Below are 14,079 nucleotides of genomic sequence, written 5' to 3'. Positions count from 1 at the left end.
TGTTAATATTCATGTTCTTTTTCATCACACCAAAATACTTGAAGAACAAAACAATAATGATACATTGTGTGAATTCAAAAAGTTGTTAATGAAAATGGTGTGGTTTCCAGTTTGATGCCGTGTATTTTTTGTGTTATGCTGCAGGTCTATCAAATGGTTTTGGAGATGAAAGTAAAGACAGAGCATTAGATGATACTCCAGGAAGAAAAGTTGAACCTCGTCGTCGCTGTGCATCAGAATCTAGTATTTCATCTAGTAACAGTCTCTTGTGTAACTCAAGGTAAAACTGTAAATCTGAAATACAAATTTGAGACTGCATATATCAGTTTTCTATACTGCTTGTGACCCACATTGGAGGATTGCATAAATTTTGGAAAAAAGTGTGTATTTTAATTTTCTCATTTATGTCAGATCTGAGATACCTTTCAGGATTGCTGGCATTCTTCTGTTGAATTCAGATTATTGTATATCCAGGCAGTTACACTTTCAAACTGACTGTTCTTCTCTTGCTCTGTAAAGATACAGATATGTTTGTGCATATAGTATCTTGGTTTAATTACCTTCCTAATCTGGAACACTAAAAATGTGTGTGTTTATTTTTGTGAGGGCGAGAGAGAAGCAACATAAAAAGCAGAGTCTTGTATACAGAAAAGGTAGTAGTTCAATGGGTTTGGAACTGTAGGTTGTCAGTCTATGGATTGCTGTCTAGGTCCTCCAGTGATGATAGTAACTGTGTACCAGCTATTGACTTTCTCTCCATGGAGTCTGTCGTTAAAGGCAGGACCATCAGAATGAACACCTGCCACCTTTGATAAGTATGTCTCCATCACCAATGGTGTATCTTCTGAAAGAACACTGATCTCTGGGTAAAAGGTAGCTGTCTCCAGTCCTGGGCTAGGATGAGGCATACAGGAGAGTATAGGGTGAATCTGTTAACAAAAAAAAAAAGAGGACTTTATTCATGTGTTCACGTTAAGGGAATGGTGTTAATGTACTCATGTCAAACAGGCTTTCAGAAACAAAGAGATTTAATATTGCATCTGTTTTAAATGTGATATTCTAAATCAAATTGTTAATGCAATTGTTGTTCAGATTCTATGATTTCTTGAAGAAAAGTGTGCAGAGAACAAAGTTCCCATTTTGAGTATAGTCATTTCACAATTGAAAGACTGGAATTTGTAGTGAAAAATTAAAGAGAGAATAGTTGTGTTTTCTGTGTAGTATTAGTGTTGGAGCAGTGGAACTGTCTTCTGCTGATAACCAGGCAATTCTGTGCATGAAAATAATCAGGGGTTTGGCTTTTATGTTGTTATTTGTATTCATTACACAAAATAGTTTTGGAGTTTGCTCTACTGATTTTACTCTATACTGATGAAATTTAAATTCTTGTCCAAAGTTTTGATTTATAGTGAACAATGTAAATTATCAAGTAATGGTTTTAATATTAATACTTTCATAGTTTCAGTCTACCGAAGTGTGGTAAAGGTAAACCTGCCCTCATACGGAGACACACACTGGAAGACCGAAGTGAATTGATATCATGCATTGAAAATGGAAACTATGCCAAAGCAGCAAGAATTGCAGCTGGTAACTATAAATAATTGTATTCTTAATAGTATTGTATAACTATAATTTTGTCCATTTATTTGACAGGTTCTAACATTCTTATTTTAACTGCTTAAATACATTAAGTGTTCTGAAGTTGTTGTTGATATCCTTTGAGAAACTACTGGATTCTGCTTTTGATGATTTAAAGACTTTTAAAAGAATAGTATCTGACTCGGATTTTGATTGTCTCTCCTAGCTTGACGAAATAAAGATGTTTTGAAAGAAAAAGAGAAAATGAGTTTTCTTTTACAGATCTTGTAAAAGAAAATTAGTAGTCATATGTGCTAGACTAGTAACCCCTTACTCCCATGTGGAATGAATTCTGACTAGGAAGAATTCCGAGGCTCTTATTTGTATATACGCCTGTGAAGTCTCTGAGTCTGGCTGCATGCATCCTGTCAGCTTGTGTATGATTCTTTATTCAGGATTAAAATACCATTTTCTTTGTGGCTGAGAATAGTATAGGTTTCTTTCTTGATAGCTGCCCTGAACAAGAGGACTTGTACTGTTTTTATGTACCAGATACAGTTCTATGTACATATTTTTAGAAACAGTCTGTAAAGGAAGGATGCATTAATTGAAACCCTCATGGCTCTTTCTAACTGTCATGTGAATACTTTACAAACTGTTATTAACAGAGCTGAGAAATAGAACTTACTGTGCAGAATGATTGAACTAATTTTTTTTATGTGATCACTTTAAACACTTTTTGCTTGCTATTTCTACTTTTAAAAGGTCTTAAACCACTTCTTTCCCCTAGTATGTTTTTGTAATGTTGAGATAGAACCTTTTATTATAAATAAGCAGTGCCCATTTGAAATGGGAGTGGACTGAGAATAATTGAGGAGTTAAGTTGTATTTTGGCAAGTAGTGAGCTACTTCTATCAAGTATTGCCTTACTGCTGAGAGAAAGTGCAGCTGCAGCCCCTGAACTGTATTTTGGTACCACATTTCCTCATACAGGAAATGCTGCCTCACCTTTACCGCATATGAACTCGGATAACTTTTCCCCCTTCAATCACCACCCGCAGTTCCATCTTGAGGGTATAACTCACTGTATTCTGACCAGTCTCTGGACTGTATCTAGGGGACCAGTTGTGGTTTTGGTCGACTGAAAGGTTTAAACCTGTCTCAGGCTTCAATCCATTGGTCAGCAACAGAGAAGAAAATGGAGGATTCTGGTAGAAGTGTGACACTGTTGGGGCTGCCCGAGGCAGCACAGCGTCCAGCTGCAGAAGTCCTTGGTGTCAGCTGCAGCAGGCAGGGAAAGCTGTCAGCTGCAACAGGCAGGGGTTGGCTGCAGCTTGCAGGGAAAGCTGTCAGCTGCAGCTTGCAGGGAAAGCTGGCTCCTTTCCCAAGGAGCGAGTCCCAAACAAAGGTGGTGCAAAAGCGTCGGCAGAGGCAAAGGATGAGAGAGGGGTCTCTGTGTAGGTTCCAGCTGGTTTATTGCTTGTGGAGGGTCCAGGGACAAAAGACAAGGGAGTGAGCGAGAACAAAGTATTTTATATGGGGGTGGAACAAAGGGAAACAACCAATGGGGATCGACTGAGGAGGAGGAGCTAACAGGGGAATAACCAATAGGGATAACTTAAGGGAGGGAATTACATGAGTAGACCAATGGGGTGTCGAAGAAGGGAGAACTTTCCAGAACTAATACATAGGCAATTAAGGGAAATACACAAACATGAACTTATACATAAAACTGGGTGGCGAATTCCTGAACCAATAAACTTAAAACATGTAAACTAAGAACCACTAGGAACGTGGGAACTCACCGTAACCAAGGGGTGAGGATTAGACCTTGGTGTTCTGGAGGCCTGGCCACCAGTCCTCTGAATGCTCTGCTGCAGTGGCCACTGTCTCGTGCACTGCAACATAAGTGCACAGTAACATAAACTCAAATATTTGTTCTGAGAAGAAATAAAACATTATTGCTGCTGCCTGGAAACCTGCTGATGTTTTTTAACTTGACTGCAGGAAAGGGCAGGGCAGAGAGACCAAGAGAACTTGTTAAAAATAAATAGAAATGAAAATGCGGGTTAGAACTTAGGCATAAGAATAGAAAGGTGTACCAAACAAATATTGTTGAGTTACCAGGTGCTATATGAGTATCCAGGTATCCAGCACGTGGAAACATATACCATGCAACTTGCATCTTCAAAATCACCTATTTGACAGGATTGTCATCACAGTTGTAAAAGAAACTATTACTTGAAGTACCATAATTTTATGTTTTCTTTGGAGCTTTTTCAAAGGGAAAGAATTATTGGAATTTGGCAAACACTTCCTAAGAACTAAGATGTTCTAAGATACACTATTTCTAGAAGTGTCTAAACCCTTGTTCTTTATCAGTAGGCTTGGAATAAAGTAGTAGTGTCATGTAAAGAGCTGTTATGAACACTACCTGTTTTTTATTGGTATGTGTGTGAAAGTTGGTATTAGTATTTGGATTCTAATGATCATGAGCTATTGATTAGGAAACCAAGAACTGCAGAAGATTTGTCTGAGGTTTCGTTCTGGAACATTTTAATTTTGTATCTCTTTGTTCTTAGAAGTTGGGCATAGCAGTATGTGGATTTCAACGGATGCTGCAACATCTGTTCTTGAGCCTCTAAAAGTAGTATGGGCCAAATGCAGTGGATATCCCTCTTACCCAGCTCTGGTAAGTGCCCACCTTCCCAGAAGTAGAGTAATGATACTGTTTCTGGTCTGAAAACACCATGTGCAAACTTAAGGTAATTGGTAATTTCCCATTCAGGTTGAATAAAGGTAGCTTATTCTGCCTTCTTTACTGTGCATTGAGTTTGTAAAGTTACTGCAATATCAGATTTTAAGTCAATAATCTCTGCTACCCTGCCTGTCCTTGGAGATGTGCTATACTCCTGTGTCATGGTTTAACCCCTGATGGCAGCTAAGCTTCCTGCAGCTGCTTGCTCACTCCCCATGGGTGGGGGAGAGTTGGAAGTGAGGAAACTCGTGGGTTGAGATAAAGACAGTTTAATAGGGAAAGCAAAAGCTGTGCATACAAGCAAAGCAAATTCATTCCCAACCACTTCCCATGGGCAGCAGGTGTTCAGTCATCCCCAGGAACACAGGGCTCCGTCATATGTGGCTTGGGAAGACAAACACCATCATGCTGAATGTCCCCACCTTCTTCCCCCAGCTCTGTAGAATGAGCATGATGCCATATGGGATGGAATATCCCTAGGGTCAGTTGGGGTCAGCTGTGTCACCTCCAACTCCTTGTTCACCCCCAGCCTCCTCACTGGTGGGGCAGTATGAGAAGGGGAAGAGGCTTTGACTCTGTGTAAGCATGGCTCAGCGTTAACAAAAACATCTCTATATTGTCAGTGCAGTTTTCAGCCCAAATCCAAAACATAGCCCCATGCCACCTATACCATAAAATAGCCATACCACCTACTGCAAAGAAAATTGCCTCTATCCCTGCTAAAACCAGCATACTTGTCTCAGTAGTCTTTGTTTCTGCATTATATATTATTTCTGCTGCAAGATGAGTATAAAAATACTTCTGATTCTACAGCTCATTAAAGAAACAAAAAACTCAATAGTTGGAATGAACTGACTGATTGCAGACAATTGTGAGTGATGTACTGGAAACTTAAAGCTGTTGTTAATATAGGAGATGTATATGCTTCTGTTAATATGGGAGAAATAGATGCAGTTCTACTTACATCAAGGCTTGCAAGAGAAAATGTTGATAAGGTGTTTGACTTTAGGCCTTTGGGGTTATATGAACAGTTCATACACTGGCTTGATTTATATATGAGTCTGGACAATCCTGACTTTTAGTATGTGTGTTCTAAGGACAACATGAAATGTAATCATACGGAGTCAGGTTAAAACCTCTGGAGGTGACATTCAGAGTGCTTGAGTGCTCTCAGTGGCTAACTTGGCTCAGATGCTGAAAATTTGATGATTTGATTGTCTCTTGAAAGGTGTTAGCACTAGATATAAGCTGATGAAGACCAAAGGGTTCTTTTTCTGCCTTCTTTTTTATGTCAGCATTGGTGTTTCTGAGAGTGGGATAAGTTGATTGAGGAGTTAAACCTTCATCAAGAGAAGAAAATTGTTCTGATTTCTACAAACTCCCCACAGTATTAGCTTTGTGTTCAATTCCCAAAGTCAGTTTACTGTGGATTAAGATTGGTGCCAGTGTGGATGCTAGAAAAGCAACAGGAGTTTGTAGAGTAGGAGATGGGTAGAACAGGCATGGAGTAAAGACCGTTCTTTGGGTGGAAGCTAAGCACTTCATAACGCTGTGATCTGCGTACCAAGGAATTTTTCCATCAGGGTGGTTAGTTTAATGTTAGCAGCATATTCCCTCTCTCCCTCAAGTTCTGTTCAGAAAGACTTTGTGACTGTAACTGCATGTTTTGCTGAAGACTGAGTTATTAAATTGGATATGCAAGATATTTGAAAGTGATACCCTTTTTTTTCCTTTTAAGATTTTTGCTGCAGAGTTTGAGTATGGAGCATGTATTCTACAGAAATACTTATACCTTAAAATAGGTTGTTTCTTTAAGGTATATGAATTTCAAACCCCAAAATTTGAGGTCAGTTACAACTTCTAGAAATTCTGGTTTGACTTTTTCATTCTAAAACCTGCTTGTCAGTCTCGATTGTATTAAGTAAAATTCAGATGGGACTTTTAAGAAGAACTGATATGGGTGAAAAATGCTTTTTTCAGTGTTTTCATTGAAGTCTGCCACTAGGTCTCCACTATGCCTGTTCAGCTTATGTCAAAAAGTTGTGTGTAACATGAAGTCAGTTTATATCCAGTGGCTGTTTACTTTACTATTTTCTTGTTAACTTAATTTGTAATACCTTCTTAAATTACATCATTTTAAATATGAGGAACTGTCCTTTCTTCTCTCTTACAGATCATTGACCCTAAGATGCCTCGTGTTGCTGGCCATCACAATGGTGTTACTATACCAGTGCCACCTCTAGATGTACTGAAAATTGGAGAACAAATGCAGACCAAATCAGATGAGAAACTATTCTTAGTACTATTTTTTGACAATAAAAGAAGTTGGTATGTTACTGAAATGTATTGTTTGATGCAGTGACTTAAAATTTTAAAAACATACCTTTGGTCCAGAAGAAAACTGAAACATTATTTTTCCATGGATATCATTCCTATGGAAGTATAAATTATAAGGTTAAAATTTCATATTTGAGTCTGGTTTTGGACCAAGGTATATATCATTTTGGACCAAGGTGTATATATCATCACTGAAAGATATCTTTTTATGGTCAGTTTGGAAGAAAATAATAGAAGTCATTAAATAGTCTTTTCTATTTGCAAGCTGCTTTTGTTTATTGACCGATAAAATTGCTTCATAGGTTTTTTAAAAGCAACAGTCTAACATACATCTCTATCATCCTTCATTGTTGCTTTCCAAATTACAACACTTCTCCCCCCAGTCTACTCAAGTGCATTTTCTTTGAATTTTTAACCTGTCTTCAGTTAAATGCATTATTAACATTTTTGTTTAAAGTTCTTAGCCTTTTCTAAATTTTTTCATGAAACCTTCCCTTTTTCCATTTATTTTGGTATTAGCAATATGCTCTGTAGAGCCTGAAGGAGGATAATTCACCCAACAAAACATTCTCTTTCCCTCCCGGGTGGTCTTTGGTTTTAGGGCTGGTGGGGTTTTTCTGCGGGAATATGGGGAGACATACTAGGTTTTTTGGTGTTCTTTTCTTTGTTAGGGTAGTTTTTCGTTTTGGTGGATTTTTCCTAGACATGGAAGCTTCTCATCTACCTCTCATCAAACTGTGTATTTCTTTTCTGTGTTCTCTGTAGACCCTCTCCTCTCCAAGTTTCCATACAGGTCAAGCTAACTGTAAATCTGTCCATATCTCAGTTTTTCTCTTGAATTTGCTTACTTTTAGGTATCAGTTTCCTCTTTAGGTGATTGTATTTGGTGTCTGGTGATGCTGCCATTCTCCTGACTCTCTCTGTGCCAGTACACTATCACTTAAATAACTTCCTGCATAATCTTATAAGTGATGTTTGCTCTTCTGCCCCTTAGATCTTTCAGCATAATTTCTGTGTTCTTCAATTATTTTTTAATTAATTGGTACTTCTTCATAATTGTCTTTGTTCAGTTGCACAGAATTCCATAAGATCCTGCCTTCTTCTGCCTCTGTTGGCAGAGAACATCTGCATTTAAACATACTCAGCGTTCTGTTTCTCATTTTTTTCTCTTACTGGTGTCACCAGTGTAATGCATGTTCTTCCTGGCCACTTTCTTAGTAATTGCTGTAATTGCTTCTTGATCTGGGGAGTCCTCTGCAGCTTAAACTTTTCAGATTAGTCTCTATATGCAGGTGGTCCTAAATCTTGTAAATACTGTGCAAAGTTGTCTCTAATGGGAACTCTGCATAGATGGACGGGAAAAAACTCAGTACCTTTTCCATCCCCTTTCCTTCCCTCTACCCTGACCCCACCAACTTGTTTTCGTAATGATCCTTTTATTATGATTATTCTGGCACTCAGAATTCTCCCTGTGTTGTGTCTCTTTCAGTCTTGAACTGCTGTCTGTGATTTTCATTCATTTGCAGGGTGTATGTCACCTTCAGTCTGTGATACGAGTATCTATGGATTTTCATATGTGTTTCTTCGTCTTCACCGCTTATATCTGGAGGACTTGGAAAGCTTTCTTTTAAAAATACCTTCTTAAAACTTCCTCTGATCTGTAGTAAAACTGATAGTGGTTAGACTGCTGCTTTTCATGCTGTTACCATACTGTCTCTGTCCTTGTACTGACTCTTCACATTTTATTTCAGTGTGTATGCTCACTACAATAGGGCTGTAGTTTAGAGTGCTTTAAGAGAATGAAAATATTTCAATATTTCAATTTTACTCATTTAAAAGAAAATTTTTGCAGATTTGACTGTCTGATTTCCTATTGGTTCGGTTCCAAATGGTTTCCCAAACTAATGTTTTTGAACAGGAGGGCTTCTGCCTTTTGTAGGATTGGGATTGCAGAATACAGTAACATACCTTGATAGATATTTATTAATTTACCTGATTTTTGTTTTCCTTAGTGTGTGTAATTTAAGAAAACAGGATTGCAATCAACATTTATGAAAATAATGTAAATTTAATTTATACTTTTAAAGTAAATATTTAGAATGCTTTAATTAGAATGGGATGTAGAGGTTTTTCCATTATCACTCCTCTATGCCCAGAATTTGAAGATATTTATGGAGCTTAGAACAGAAAAGTACCCTGAATATGGAGCTAGTGGGATTTCATACTGCAGGGTAAAAGCATGCTAATCAGAACTTCCTTGCCAGTTCAGCTTTCCCCATAAGGAACAAATTGAGATGCCTGAAGTGTAAGGCAAAAATCCATCATCTGAAAACTCCTGGTGATACTGGAAGGGAAAGAATGAAGACAAACAATACTGTGTCAGGTGACTCTTGAGCCATGCCCATTGTTAGTTGCTGCTGCCTATTTAACTGCATCAGTATTTCAGGCTAATTTTTTTCTGTTGATACTTAATCACTAAATACCACTGAATTGGAATGTAGCCTCTGTTTTATGGAAGAGATTTTCTTAATATTTCATGTTCTTTAAGTATTTAAGGCAAGTAAGCACTACCTTAAAAGGTGTTTTATTGTTTTGTTCAAGATGGTAAAACTGATCTGCAATATGAGAAATACGGCATAGTAGCCCTGACATTTCTGGACAAGCCTCTTGATTTTATTCTATATTTAACAGATTTATTTTTTGCCCTTTTGTTACAGGCAGTGGCTTCCCAAATCCAAAATGGTTCCCCTTGGGATAGATGAGACCATAGACAAGTTAAAAATGATGGAAGGACGTAACTCGAGCATACGAAAAGCAGTAAGAATTGCTTTTGATCGTGCTATGAATCACCTGAGTCGAGTCCATGGAGAACCAGTCAGTGACTTCAGTGATATTGACTAACAGAGATTCTCTAGCAAGGCATGAAAAATACCACAGAGACTTGAACTCTAATAATGAACCTCTTTGTCTAAAAGAATGTATTGAAGATACAACCCCTTACTTGTTGATTCAGTGGCTGAGTTCTGCAAACTTGAAATGGTTGAGCAATTCTTCTAAATCACCATTGCCATATTGATTAATTATTTTATTGTGTTGTAGATGGAGGATTTTCCACTAAACCTGTTAAAATGTCTTGTTCATAGTGTTCATAATTGTACATAAATGTATATTCAACACTTAACTTATTCTGATTTTAGAAGTAGCTCCTTAATTCCTTTTATAATTTTGCAGGGGAGGGAATTGGGTTTTGTTTCTTTCCATGCTTTTTACTTTTCTTTCTTTCTTTCTTTCTGAGGTTAAGTTACCTAAGCACCATCTTCCAGCTTAAGGTGTTTAGTGGATATTAAAGCCTAATATCAAAATGGCATCAAATATATATTTGCCTAAATCATATACAGTATGGTGCTGCTTGTATCATTTCTTCCGTGGTCTGTAGCTTCTGAAAAAGACTTCTGAATGTTTGTGTAAATTGTTGCTCTTTGCACAAAGTACCACATATTTAAGATTGATGTAAATTTACAATTACAAATATGTATTTTAAGAAAGGAAGTTGAGTTATTTTGGAGGGTACTTTGTGAGAAAGACATCAATAAAAATTATACTATGTACATCACTTGCAAATCACCAAAAACACTCCATTGTTGCCCAAAATGAATTAAGGTTGTTATTGTTTTAAACAAACCTGGCTTAAAGCCTGCAAGCACATTCTTTCTGTCAAAACCATATCCCATTTATCTCCCATTGGTTTAATTTTGTTGATATGTGTGCCTCCCTGTGTTTTATTTATTGTAGAAAATGTATTAATTTGCTTTATAATGAAAAATAAAATTGACAAATATATTGATATGCATTTTTATACAGGCACATGAGAAGACAACTTGCTTTGGGAGAAAAATGTATTGGAAATTGTATAAAATAACTCGATGGTTTGTGTGTAATTTGGTTTTTTGGTAACTTGTAATCTTTCGTTTCCAATGAGGGGATTTATGTAACTTTTAATTTAGAACACTTTGGTAGCAATAGAAACTTTGGATACATTTTTGTATGGTACATGTGATGTATATAGAATTAGTACTTTATTTTTATTTTTAAGAAGTAAAGCATTATGTTTGGGCAGGGGGAAGAAGGAGGGTGGGTTTCCAGAACTGCATTTTTATATTAAAAAGAAAAAAAATAAAGTCAAGATATTGATTGTTGTAGCTACTTTATTCCTACCTTCACTGAGATACTGAATTTGTAACAATGAAAATGGCAAGGTATGTTTGCAATGTGATTTATAATGGCTCCATTATTTATAAATGCACTGTGTTTGAACTCTTTTGCAGTGATATCGTAAATACTGTACCAAGTTATATAATATGAAACACCAAATAATGCATATGAATGCACGAAGTATTTATGCCCAGCTTTTTTATAAAGGATTAGCAAATACAGCAAAACCAATACTTTTTAAATCTTTTTTTTTTAAACTTCATTGAATAGCATACTTCATTGTTAAACCTGCTTGAATCTTTATTTTAAAGGGACAATTAATTTTTAAATAGTTTTTAATGTTTTTATTCTCTATTGTTTGTAATACCCCCGTAGAAGCTTGAAATAAAATTTCTTTCTCAACTGTAAATTTTGTCCTGAATTTAGCCCCTGGGATTTTGCTGCAGTGCCCGTTTTCTTACTCCATGACTGAGCTGTTCCAGAGGCACTAGGCCAAGAAGCTGAATGTTCTCCTGTGGCACCCAGCATTGTCCTTACTGACCCCTTGGCATAGGAGGTATTCCAGTTAGCTGAGACCAGTTGCCTGTGATGGACTCTGATAATTAAGGATGAGTTGGATAAATTTCACAAATGGTCAAGCAAATAGTTTTCTCAGACTTGACAGCAAACACAGCTTTAGGGAGAATAGTGATGGCAGGTACCCTGGAAGGAGCATCATTGAGGTGTGCTGCTCTCATGGCCACAGCAGCCACATCAGTTAGAAAAACAAAACTCTGGTTGCTTGCATTAAGTAAAACTGTATAATGACTTCAAGGATCTGCCATATAACCATTCTTTAAAGGCAATGGAGCTTAACTGGGGCAATGTTGAGACAGTAGAACCACTTGTTGTTGTTAGGACTCTGTTAAAGGGTTTTCAAAAAAGTACTCTGCATCAGATTTTATTTCAGGCTGATTCCAGAAAATACACTCAAATTTTGTGTGGGTAAAACTAGATAATGATTCACAGCCTCATTTTGGCGCACAGAGAAATGGGCGTTTTCTCTGTCTTGGACCTTGGAAAGCTGAAATGCAGTTACAACAGAAGTTGGAAGGTGATGGTACCTGTATGATAAGAATGTTAATACCTGTGAAATATGAAGTGCCAGTAAAAGTATACATACAGTTGCAAAATGATTCTTTAGAAGGCTTCCTACATTCTCAGTTTCTTCTCACGCTAGCAACATCAAAGGAAAGAGCTCATCTTTTGTAAGCAAAAGCACAGCATTAATTTAATTGTTTTGGAATGATTGTTTTTAATCACATCTTCAGTGATCTTCACTTCAGTTTGAATTTTGCTCAGACTTCCAAGTTTTATTTTATGGCTTTTCTGTTCAGAGATTGTTTCATCAGTTCCTTGGAGAAGGAAAATGTTCTGCCTTTGTCTTACAGGGGACTGCATGCACCTAGGAGAATTTTAAGCTGGAAAACTTTACTGATTAAAAGAAGCCTGTTAAGTATCCTGACAAAGCATACTGCATCTTCTTCTGATTAAACTGGCATGAAAGGCTAGTTTATTTTTGTTCTGGAAATGTGATTGAAACTGTCCCAGGAATTCTCCCCAGATCCTGTCTGAGAGGAGGTTGCAGCAGTGTCAGTTGCTGTTCCCATATTCTCTTGTGATGAAGTCGTGTCATCCAGTGGCTCTTGAGATTGGGTTAAAATCTAAGACAATTTCTCAGACTTGCCAATCTTTGGTGTGACTTGGGTGCTTTTAAGGGATTTCATACCTACTCAGGAAAGGAAATCTGAGCTCCAAAGCTGCTTTATTTCCTAATTCTGTGGCCTAACCAGATACAGTAGTGGGATGAACACGTGCACATCGGAGTGTGCTTCACTATATTTTAGACCAGGTTCTGTGATAGTAATAATAACAACATAGAGTGGAAATCACTATTCTAGTGGAGAGAAAAAAAGGAACACCACATTCTGGCTTGCCAACTTCTTGGGGAGTGTTACAGTTGTAAGTATAAGGTGTAAGTTTGTACATTCACTGCTCAGTTCTGGTGGGATCATTTCCTGTTAATAGAAGCATGAGAGATCCACATCATCACTTGAAACGTTGTGAAAATTTCTTTTCTTGTATCAAAATATGAGCAATTATGTTATAAATATTTAGGGCAAAAATGTGACTAGAGAATAATGTTTTTTTAAAAAAGTTTGTTACCAACCCCAGTGATTTTTTGGGGAATGTTTGTTGTGATTTTTTATCTTTTACACTAGAGGGAGCAATGCACACAGACTATCACACCCACAAATGAAGTACTCAGTTTTTCCTTTTCAAAATCCTGCTATTAAAACTTCCAGCTAACAAAAAGTCTTTTTTGCTTCTAGTATTTCTAGTCCATCAAAAGTAGCTTTCTCTGTTCTTGCTGCAAGTGGGGCGGTTTGGGAATGCTTAGTTTTAACTAGAGCTAGTACAAAGGACAGATAGCTCTGGATTTTCTGGCTCTCATGTCTAATTGCAGATGACAGATGAGTAACTTCTTACACTTTTATTGTTGATTTTATTTTCGGAGTTGCCTTCTGTAGTGCTAGAAGAGGACTCAGAGGTGGTTGCTGCTGGTAGCACAGTGCAAGTCAAACATGTCAATTAACAGAAATACTCCAGGAGGTGAAGGTTCCAGATGAGACAGTTGCTCTGTCCTGCAGGCTGGCAAGGGGAGATTGTTTTGAGGATATGCGTAAGGGAATCAAATAAATTCATTTCAGTTGTGTGATTGCATGGGTAAAGGTTGTTGTCTATGTGAGAAAAAACTTTCTCACCCCTGGTATGTCTGTAACAAAAAATACAGAAATGAAATGTAAATGGAGGACACATTTGCTGTCCACATCCTGTTTTGCACCTTTGGGTTACCTTGTTTAGATTTTTGTTTAACATCATTCAGTTGCTATGACTTACCTGTTTTATCAATCCTTCCTTGGAAGATTTGTGTCCTCTAAAACTTTTAATGTAGAAAAAGAGTAAATTCAAGGTAATGACAGTTTGAAAAGTAGTATTTTGGAATAACATGAAGATGATAAACTCTTTTTAAGCTTTTGGGAATTGGCATTTGATGGGGAGGGGCTGTAATTTTTTTTTTAACCTGCCTACTTATTCAACTTTATTGGCTGTGCACAGAAACTGCTATCAAATTTCTGATGGTCAGGAAAGAA

At 37.1% G+C, this 14,079-nt stretch overlaps 1 protein-coding gene across 4 annotated transcripts in view; it reads left to right on the top strand.

The window, feature by feature from the left end:
- The window catches only part of BRD1 (bromodomain containing 1), a 60,637-nt gene extending 49,343 nt beyond the window's left edge, over positions 1 to 11,294 (top strand). For 2 of the 4 annotated variants that reach the window (XM_039570420.1, XM_039570417.1), the window contains 5 exons: positions 145 to 280; positions 1,460 to 1,587; positions 4,161 to 4,270; positions 6,510 to 6,664; positions 9,391 to 11,037. In XM_039570420.1, coding sequence (XP_039426354.1) covers positions 145 to 280; positions 1,460 to 1,587; positions 4,161 to 4,270; positions 6,510 to 6,664; positions 9,391 to 9,574 — 713 coding nt within the window. In that variant the 3' untranslated portion in view covers positions 9,575 to 11,037. Of the gene's footprint in view, positions 1 to 144; positions 281 to 1,459; positions 1,588 to 4,160; positions 4,271 to 6,509; positions 6,665 to 9,390 lie in introns of all 4 variants that reach the window. The other 2 variants (XM_039570419.1, XM_039570418.1) reach the window with 2 other exon arrangements.
- The last annotated feature ends 2,785 nt before the right edge of the window (positions 11,295 to 14,079 follow it).

This window comes from Corvus cornix, chromosome 1A, assembly GCF_000738735.6.
Source record: "Corvus cornix cornix isolate S_Up_H32 chromosome 1A, ASM73873v5, whole genome shotgun sequence".
NCBI classification, from domain to species: Eukaryota; Metazoa; Chordata; class Aves; order Passeriformes; family Corvidae; genus Corvus; species Corvus cornix.
Note: the sequence above shows the minus strand (reverse complement) of the source record. Positions and strands in the feature narration are given on the sequence as shown.